Source organism: Physeter macrocephalus, chromosome 2 (genome assembly GCF_002837175.3).
Source record: "Physeter macrocephalus isolate SW-GA chromosome 2, ASM283717v5, whole genome shotgun sequence".
NCBI classification, from domain to species: Eukaryota; Metazoa; Chordata; class Mammalia; order Artiodactyla; family Physeteridae; genus Physeter; species Physeter macrocephalus.
Genome location: NC_041215.1, coordinates 18,038,647 through 18,048,599, shown reverse-complemented (window position 1 = coordinate 18,048,599; position 9,953 = coordinate 18,038,647). Strand labels below are relative to the sequence as shown.

Below are 9,953 nucleotides of genomic sequence, written 5' to 3'. Positions count from 1 at the left end.
ACTGACCACCCACCACGGGCTGATTCCCACTGTGTGGGACTGTACGATGCAGTCCCAGAGGCTCCTGGCTACCACTCCGTGTCCACCAAGCTCCAGAGATAGTCGCTGATGAATTTCTTGGAGAGCTGGGTGCTGTCCAGGTGGATGGGCTGAGCAACGCTGGGGCCATGATGGACTGAGGGTGCAGATGTAAGGGAAACCCAGCACACATGGCCCTCCCCCTCCCCCCACGACGAAAGGACACTGCCTTTCAATTGTTATTATTAAGATAATTAGAGACTGAAAGAAATTTTCATGAACAGAAAGTTAAGATAATGCACTATCTTTTTTTAAAATTGTGGTAAAATACATATAACATTATATTTACCACCTTAAACATTTGAAAGTGCACAGTTCAGCAGCATTAAGCACATTCATGTTGTTGTGCAACTATCACCACCATCTCCAGAACTCTTTTCATCTTGCAAAACCAAAGCTCTGTCTCCATTAAACACTGACTCCCCCTCCCATCATAATCCCCATCCTACGTTCTGTTTCCACGAATCTGACTCCTCCAGGGACCTCATGTAGGTGGAATCATATAGGACTGACTTTCTGTGTCTGGTTTATTTCAACCAGCAGATTATGTTCCAGGTTCATCCATGTTGTAGCATGTGCCAGAATGTCTTTCCTTTTAAAGGCCGAGTAATATTCCACCGTATGGATGGACCACACTTTGTTTATCTGGTCATCTGCTGATGGACACTTGGGTTGCTCCCACCTTTTGGCTTTTGTGAACAGTGCTGCTGTGAACATGGATGTACAAACATCTGCTCAAGTCCCTGCTTTCAATTCCTTCGTGCGTATCCCCAGAAGTCGACCTGCTGGGCTATGTGGTTATTCTGCTGAATTTTTTAGGATCTGCCATAGTGTCTGCGCCGTTTAAGATTCCCACCAAGAGTGCACAAGGTTCCACTTTCACCACAAAGGATACTGCCTTTGATCATCCCCGGCTCACATTCATAATCCCACTCGATTTTACTAATTCGGCGATAAAGTTGAGCCACATACCTGCATGAGAAGACAAAACAGAGAGAGAGAGAGAGATAGAAAGAGAGAGAGAGAGAAAGAGAGAGAGAAAGAGAGAGAGAGAGAGAGAGAGAGAGAGAGAGAGAGAAAAGAAGTTACTCCAGCGTCAACTCCAACAAAGAGCTGTGGGCTGCGTGCACGCACACGCACATACACACACACGCACTCACACCGCGTCTGTGGACCTACACGGCTGAAGGGACGGTGACTGTCGTGTCTTCGTCAACCTCCCTCTGAGAGAGAGAAAGAGAGAAAGAGAGAGAAAGAGAGAGAGAGAGAGAGAGAGAGAGAGAGAGAGAGAGAGAGAGAGAGAGAGAGAGAGAGAAAAGAAGTTACTCCAGCGTCAACTCCAACAAAGAGCTGTGGGCTGCGTGCACGCACACGCACATACACACACACGCACTCACACCGCGTCTGTGGACCTACACGGCTGAAGGGACGGTGACTGTCGTGTCTTCGTCAACCTCCCTCTCTTGTCTTTCGAGATCGGCCTCGATCTCCTTGAGCTCCTCCAGCTCTCTGCTGAGCCGAGTAAACAGGCAGTTAAGGACCCCTGGCTTTGGAGGGAGGGCTGCCCATGTGCTCACACCAACCCCGTCGGGCCCGGGGCTGCCGGCTCCAGGTGTGTTTTCTAGAGTGAACAAGGGCCTCCTGGGTGAGGCTGGGGCCCGGCTGTTCCGCACGCACAGGAAAGGATATAGGAGGCTGGCCTTCAGACGGGCGTCTTCCTCGCTGGCCCTCTGAAGCTCCACTTCAAGCTGCCGCAACTCAACGCCGCCCTGGTGTGCCTGCTCCTTCGCGTTGAGGAGGCTCTGGGCCACCTCCTCCTCCGCAGTGAGGACCTCTGCAGGGCAGGGAGAAGTCTGCGCCCCTCAACTCGGGCTCCCCAGGAGAGCCCCGGAGCAGAGGGCGGCCTCAACGCCCCCATCTATGGCCACGCTCCCACTTCCACCTCGAGCTCCCGGACCCATCGTTCTATTTGCAAATGCCCACCTGAGAGTCCCACCTGGACCTGGCACATGTGCTTCCACTTCACCGAAATCACACTTGAATCCATCCAAAGTAATAAAGCCTGGTCCTTGTTTGCACACCTAGTCTTAATTTATGACGTCACTCTCGACCCCACTGTCCAAGCAACAGCCCTGGGACTCACTTTCTAGATCCAGTTAGCCATCCCGTCGGGCAGGACCCCTTCTTCCGCGTGCTGGTCCTTCATGCCTCCAGGACCACCCCAAAAACCTCCCTGTCGTGTCCTGCTTTGGTCTCTCCCGTTGCCAAAATCCTTTCTGCTCTCTGCCTTCAGAGCAGCTGCGTCAGAGGCCAAATGTTAAGCGGTTCCCTGCCCAAGGACCTCCCGTGGCTCCCCAGTGTCTCCAGGATGATGTCCAGGTCTTTTGGGGCACCTTCGCCATTCCTGCCAACCTCCTCTCTCCCTGCTTTTCGCCCCACCACGTGCTTTTCCCTTTGCTCTGGCTGCAAAGACGCCTCATCATCGTGCAGACACGCCATGTTTTTTCAGTCCTGGGCCCCTGCCTGCCTGTCTTCCAGGGACCTGTGCCCCTGTGTCCCTGTCCACTGGCACACCATTCCCAGCATTAAGGCCTTCTGGATAATGCCTGACTCAGGCGGCCGGACACTCTCTTCTCCCTCCTGGGGCGAGACTGTGCTCCCAGGACAGCCCTTATCACACTGGACTATTTATTCCGTCTCTCTTCTTCAAAGCACAGATTGCGTCTTAAAATCACTGTACATCGCCAACACCTACTCAGAATAAACACATTTTGAACAAAACATCCAAAAGGGTCAAAAACACCCTAAGAAGGTTACTGTGTTCCTTCCCACAGAGTCAGAGAAACCTGCCAACTCAGAGAAGGCACGGATGAAAATGCTTCTTAAAGGGCCGGTGTTTAAGTGTTTATAAACCTATATTAAGTTAATTTTTAATCAAAGCACTACATGTCTATGGTTGTGAAAATTTAAACACACACACACACACACACACACACACACACACAGGCTTAGAGGCTCTCTAAGCCTCTCCAACCCTCTGAAGCAGCCACTTAAACTCTTCACTGTTTTCTCTGGCATCGACCTTCATATTTCTAAATAATTTGCTTATGCTGCTATTTCTTGATCTGTCTGTGTTAGACGGTGCCTGCTGACTTCCTGTTAGGAGAGCTGAGGGTCTGGCTCTCTTGTGCAGCCTTCCCGCCCCTTCTCCACTCACCCTCTGAACAACAACGGAATCTCCTGGGATGATCTCTTCCCCATGGACGGTCATTATAAGCTGTCGTTACCCGAATGTGTGCTAAGTGCCACAGGTGACCACGGAGCCCTAACTCACTGAACTCTCACCGCTCTCTGAGGGTGGCTGAACCCCTCCCCCCATTTGAGAGGCGATGAGCAGAAGCTCAAGGTCCAGTGATTTATCCACACACTTAGCTCTGAAGCCGGGATCTGAACTGGATCCTTTGGATCGAAACCCCAGCTCCTTAGCACACCGACTCTTGTCTCCCTGCCCCCAATCCATCCGTTCTTCTGAAACACAGGCAGGTTGGGTGATGCTGAGTTTCTCCTCAACCACCAGTGAAAGGGGAGTTAATGGAGCGGGAGGGGAGGGAAGGAAGGAGGAGGAGGAGAAAAGAGCAGGAGACCCTGACCAGGACATCTGTTGTGCTTAGACTAACATCCCAACTCCTCCTGGGGGCTCACAGGCTGGCAAGTCTGGCCCCTGCTGACCTCATCTTCTACCTCTTTCTCCTGGGTCTCCAGGCTCATTCTCACCTCATGACCTTCGCATTGACAGTCCCCTCTGCCAGGAACACTCCTCCCGGAGCCATCCCATGGCTAGCTCCCAGATCATTCAAGTCTCAACCCAAATGGCACCCCCTCATAAAGTGTAATTGTCAAAAGGCATTACAAATCCCTGGCACTGAAACCACAGTGGAAAACTAGATGACAGTTCCTCAGAAAAATTAAATATCAAATTACCATTTGATCCAGCATTTCCACTTCTGGGAAAATACAAAAAAGAATTGAAAGCAGGGACTCAAAGAGATATTTGTACACTCATGCTCATAGCAGCATTATTCACAATAGCCAAGGGGTGGAAGTGTCCCAAGTGTCCAGTGATGGATGAATGGATAAACAAAATGTGGTGTTGTGGTGTATCCATACAATGGAATACTGGAGATGATGGTGGTGATGGTCACACAACAATGTGAATGTACTTAATGCCACTGAACCGGACACTTGAAAATAGTTAAAATGGTAAATCTTAGGTTATGTCAATTTTACCACAATAAAAAAAAGTTTGAAGCCTTTAAAACACAAAAACAAAAAACCCCTGATGCTGAGAAAAGCTGCAACAAAGGCAGCTCCCATGCCCCTTTTAAGGGCACAGTGCTGTGCAAGCATCATCTCCATGAATCTTTGATCCATCAAGGGGTGCTATCGGCATCCCCATTTCACAGATGAGGAAACTGAGGCTTGAGAGGGAAGCACTGGACTGGGACCAGAGGGTTCATGAGTTAACAGCTGAAATCCTTAGCCCATCACCTCCTGACAAATCCATTTTTCTTGTTTATCCTCTGTCTCACCCCACTAGAATATTAGCCCTACCCCCACCCCAGGGATTTTGTTTGCTTTGTTCCCGGCTGTCACCCCATGACTGGCACTATGCCTGGACCCAGCAGGTGCTCAGTAAGACATGTGAACAATCTCAGCAGGAAGATGCGGACTATTTATTATTACAACCATTTTACGGAAAACAGAGGCATTGCAAGGTTAAGTAAGTCACCTCAAATCTCACAGCTGGGAAGTGGCGGTGCTGGGATTCAAATCCGGCGCTTTGACACCTGAGCCCCAATTCAAACCCTGGGTCCCAGCTCCTGCTCACAGCGCGTCACACCTCCTACATTCACCACTAAACCCCTGGGAGGTGGCTGCTGTCCTGAAGCCCGTTTCATGGGTGGGGAAACCGAGGTTCAGAGGGGACAATGCTCATCCGCCGGTCGCACGGGGAAATAGGGTAGCGGATGGGGCGCCCAGAAGGGAGGAGGTTCGAGGCCGGCCTGGCCACCACCACCAACACTCGGGCCCGGCTGCCCGCCGCCCCCCGCCCCCCGACCCCGACCCGGCCTTCACCTCGCAGCCGCTGTTCGGCACCGTCTTGCGTCTCCAGCAGCCGCTCCACCACCTGCTCGTGGCGCCTCAGCAGCCGCCGTTGCTGCGCCTCGGCGCGGTTGGCACCCAGCAGGCTCAGCAGCCCCTGGCTCACCTCCTCCATGTCGCGGAAGGCCGCCATGACTGCACTAGGACCAATCCCGCGCAAATTTAACTGCCCCCTGGGCCCCGCCCCCTTCCAGGAGAGGCCCGTTTCCATTGGGTTTATCCCACGTCAATCATCAGCCAATGAGGGAGGCCGCTTCCAGTCGGACTAGTGCGCCTGCGCCGGCTCCTCTGTCAGCGATGGCCAGTCTGCGTAGAGAGGGGGTGGTGCCTCCGGAGTCCTGCCTGATGCGCCTGCGCAGGCTGGAAAGCGGCTGCAAGAGCTTCAAGCTGTTACTTTCCGGGTCCAGCGCCTGCTGCGAGCAACGCGCTGTTCTAGGGGCGAAGCCGAGAACTACTTTTCGTGGAGCTGAGGTTCAGCGATGTGTGTGAGGGACACTCACAATAAACATCATAAATAAGTAAATTCTATAAGAGGCTGCGTAGCGAAATGGAGTCTGCGTCCAGATTTATTGGGTTTCAATCCCAGATTCGCCACTTACTAGCTGTGTTACCCCGAGCAAATTGCTTCATCGTTCTGTGCTTCACTTTCCTCCTCAGTTAATGAGGATCATCATAGTGTCTACTTCAGAGTTGGTGTGAGAGTTGAATGAGGTCAGTGCCTGGTATTCAGTACGTGCTTTATAGGTGTTAAATAAAAAATACATAGAAAGCTAGTGGGTGAGGTGTTTGATTCTCACCGAACACCATGTTGTGTGCGGGGTTACGGTTGAGGAAAGACAAACTGTTCACTTTTGTGACATGTCCCTCAAATGAGGTGAAGAAATCAATCCAGCGGGTCATGATCAGCATTTTCAACAAAATACAATGGAAGAAAAAAAATCAGTGCATTGTGTACAGAAAGCCAAGTATTGCTTTGGGAAACTCCCCCCATTTGTCTACTGGGTGTGGCAGATTGTATTCTCCAAAAAATGGCTACAGAAATAGTTCCAATTTTGTCACTCCCTATCAAGAGGCAGACTCCAATTCTTCTCTTGAACTTGAGCAGGATTTGTGCAACAAACAATGTGGCAGAAGGGACGCCGTGTGAATTCCAAGTCTAGGTCAGAAACTAGAATACATCTTTTGCCTGGTGCTAGCTCGCTCTCTCCCTCTCTCTCAATTCCAGGATACTCTCTGTGAGCCCAGCTGCTCTGTTGTGAGGAAGCCCAAGCCACGTGAAGAGTCTCCCAGATAAGGTCCCAGCCGAAACCAGCATCAACCACCAGAGAAGTAAGTGAGTGAACGTTGAGATGATTCCAGCCCCCAGGCTTTGAACCATCCCAGCTGACACCAAGAGGAGCAGAGAGAGAACTGTTCCCATCAAGCCCGGCCCAAACTGCAGGTTTGTGAGCAACATCCATGCCTTTGTTTAAAGCCAGTAAACTTGGGGGTAATTTGTGATGCAGCCATAACACCTGGATCACTGGGTCACATGTGAAATTTGTATCTTGCTGTGGGTTGTGTAAAAAATCATTGAAAGCCACAGCTCTAGTGGCAAGTCCTCACAGTAAGCAAAGAAACAAATGAACAGAATCATTTTAGCCTGGAACACCTGCTACAGGGAATAAAACAGGGTCATAGGACAGAGTCACCAGAGTTGGGGCAGGGGAGGGAAGTGGCTTTAGGTTAGGTGGTCAGGGATGGACTCCCTGAGAAGGGGACATATGAACTGGGACCCGAGTGATGAAAAGGAAACAAAAAAGCACCAGGCAGAGGAAAGAGTAAGTTCAAAGGTGTTAAGCAGGGAAGAGCTATGGAGTGGATTGGCTCCAGGTCTTCCGGAATCAAGAGAACTTGCCAGCAAGACTGGATTCCATCCTTCTCTGAGGAAGAGAAAGGGTGCTTCTGGGTGTTTGGCCCAAACACCTGTTGGGTGGTGGGTGGTGGTGGTGGTACTAGTGACCAAGGTGGGTAGGGGAGCAGGCTTGGAGGTGGAGGGCTGTGTGAAATGGAAAGCTTGGGGAAGTTCCCAGTGCCTGGAGGCTGATCACGTGGAGCTATCAAGAGGGTAGTTGCAGGACTTCCCTGGCAGCCCAGTGGTTAAGACTCCGTGCTTCCACTTCAGGGGACGTGGGTTCGATCCCTGGTCAGGGAACTAAGATCTCGCATGCTCCATGGCGTGGCCAAAAAAAAAAAAAAGAAAAGGTAGTTGCTTGGCTATGAGTCTGCAGAGACATTTGAGCTGCAGATAGAAATCCGGGCATCGTCAGGGTGCAGCCAGTATCAGATGACAGCTCTCTTGGGGGAGAGTATGGAGAGGACAAGGTCTGAGGACTAAGTTCTGAGACCCACCAATTGCAGACGTTGGAGAAGAGAGGAGAAGCCGGCCAGACAGAGAAGGCACAGCCAGGGAGAGAGGAGAGAAACTACAACAGAGGCGTCAAGATTTCCACTGACCATCCAGAATCTGACAGGTCCCCAACCCCAAGCCTGGAGCCACCTTCCTCCTTAGAGCTTACTTTCATGGGATAATTTTTGCCAAGACCCCAGGGACTGCTCAAGTTGTAATATTTTTACAGCGGTCATGGAGCTGGGGACTCCCTTAAGACTAATATATTTATTTATTATATATTATATATAGTCTTCCCCGGGTCACAGATGCCTTTGAAATCTAATGAAAGCAACGAGACAGGCTCTTCTTTGAAAAATGTACTCAACAGGCACACATTTTTGGATTTCAGGACCCCAGAAGGCCATCCCCAGATTTTCAGGTTAAGAAGCTCCACAGCCTTTGTCTCATAGGGTGGCTAGCAGATGTATAAGTGATGACACCTTAGTTGTTTCCTGCAGAAATGTCGGTGTTGGGGCATGGAGCTGGGTCCCCAGAGTCAGCACTTACGGCATCGCTCACCTTCCTGTTAGCTGAGCATTTGATGCTGAGATTGCTCTGTCACCATCAGCTATGTGACCTTTGGTGGCAGGGGCTGGCCTTCTCTGTGCCTAAAGGCGGGCACAGTGCTGAGTGAAATGAAGAAGAGATAAGACCGTGGGTTCAGTTTCTGGCTCTGCAGTTCACCTATGACCGTGGCAAGTTCTTAATCTTTCTAAGTCATGGGCTAATGATAGCTCTCTTATCAGCTGGGAAAGGTTTTTCAAGAGTTAAGCCATTCCAGGTTGCACAACCAGAGCCTGAAAAATATAAATGCTCCTGTCAAAAAGGCCATTCACCTCACTTCCAAAAAATAAAGAAAGAACCACTCACAGCCATTAGGATGGCTACTATTTAAAAAAAAAAAAAAATCAGAAAATAACAGTTGTTGGTGAGGACGTGGAAAAACTGGTTGGTGGGAATGTAAAATGGTGCAGCTGCTCTGGAAAAAACTCTGGCTATGCCTCAAAATACTGAAAACAGAACTACTGTATGACCCAGAAATTGTACTTCTAGGTATAATACCCCCCAGATTGAAAGCTGGCACTTGAAGATGTTTGTATAACCAGCATGATTGACAGTAGCCAAAAGGTGGAAGCAACCAAGTGTCCACTGATGGATGAATGGATAAATACAATGTGGTGCATGCAAACAATGGAATAGTATTCAGTCTTTAAGTAAGGAAATTCTGCCACATGGTACAGCGTGGATGAATCTTGAGTATATTATGCTGAGTGAAATAAGCCAGCCATAAAAAGACAAATACTGCACGATTCCACTTATATGAGGTCCCTAGAGGAGTTGAATTCAGAGACAGAAAATAGAATGGCAGTTGCCAGCGGCTGGGTGTGGGAGTGATGAAGTCAGTGTTTCATGGGGACAGAGTTTCACTTTGGGAAGATGAAAAGAGTTCTGGAGAGGGATGGTGGAGATGGTTGCACAACGATGTGAATGTACTTAATGGCACTGAACTGCACGGTTAAAAATAGTTTACATGGTAAATGTTTTGTTATGTATATTTTGCCACAAAAATAAACAGACATATATATATTTTTTCATATAGACATATGAAAGACATAGACATATGTCTTTGACATATATTTATATTTATAAAGGCATAGACATATTTTTTTCATGCACAATTTCTATTTTTTTGTAATATCTTTTTTTTTAAATTAATTTATTTATTTTTGGCTGCGTTGGGTCTTCGTTGCTGTGCGCGGGCTTTCTCTAGTTGCGGCGAGCGGGGGCTACTCTTCGTTGTGGTGCACGGGCTTCTCATTGCAGTGGCTTCTCTTGTTGTAGAGCACGGGCTCTAGGCGTGAGGGCTTCAGTAGTTGTGGCACGCGGGCACAGTAGTTGTGGCTCACGGGATCTAGAGCACAGGCTCGGTAGTTGTGGCGCACGGGCTTAGTTTCTCTGTGGCATGTGGGATCTTCCCGGACCAGGGCTCGAACCTGTGTCCCCTGCATTGGCAGGCGTATTCTTAACCACTGTGCCACCAGGGAAGTCCCTGTAATATCTTTATTGGAGTATAATTACTTTACAATTTTGTATTCGTTTCTGCTGTACAACAAAGTGAATCAGCTATATGTATACATATATCCCCATATCCCCTTCCTCTCGCGTCTCCCTCCCACCCTCCCTATCCCACCCCTCTAGGTGGTCACAAAGCACCGAGCTGATCTCCCTGTGCTATGCGGCTGCTTCCCACTAGCTATCTAATTTACATTTGGTAGTGTAT

General features: G+C 49.5%; 1 protein-coding gene across 1 annotated transcript; it reads right to left on the bottom strand.

Annotated features, from left to right (window-relative positions):
* On the bottom strand, positions 1-5,396 carry SPC24 (SPC24 component of NDC80 kinetochore complex). The gene is made up of 5 exons (XM_007106675.3): positions 5,215-5,396; positions 1,768-1,912; positions 1,495-1,599; positions 974-1,050; positions 1-175 (listed from the first exon to the last, which is right to left on the bottom strand). Exons 1-5 carry the CDS (start codon positions 5,372-5,374, stop codon positions 69-71), a joined length of 594 nt encoding a protein of 197 aa, XP_007106737.1. The 5' UTR covers positions 5,375-5,396; the 3' UTR covers positions 1-68.
* Between the last annotated feature and the right edge of the window lie 4,557 nt (positions 5,397-9,953).

What these genes read in the sequence shown, in the direction of transcription:
- SPC24 (XM_007106675.3), bottom strand. Translation starts at nt 5,374, where the DNA reads ATGGCGGCCTTCCGCGACATGGAGGAGGTGAGCCAGGGGCTGCTGAGC. An exon ending in GTCACCGTCCCTTCAGCCGT is followed by an intron (nt 1,051 to 1,494) that starts GTAGGTCCACAG and finishes CTTCTCATGCAG; the next exon opens with GTATGTGGCTCAACTTTATC. An exon ending in GCCGGGGATGATCAAAGGCA is followed by an intron (nt 176 to 973) that starts GTATCCTTTGTG and finishes CTGCACCCTCAG; the next exon opens with TCCATCATGGCCCCAGCGTT.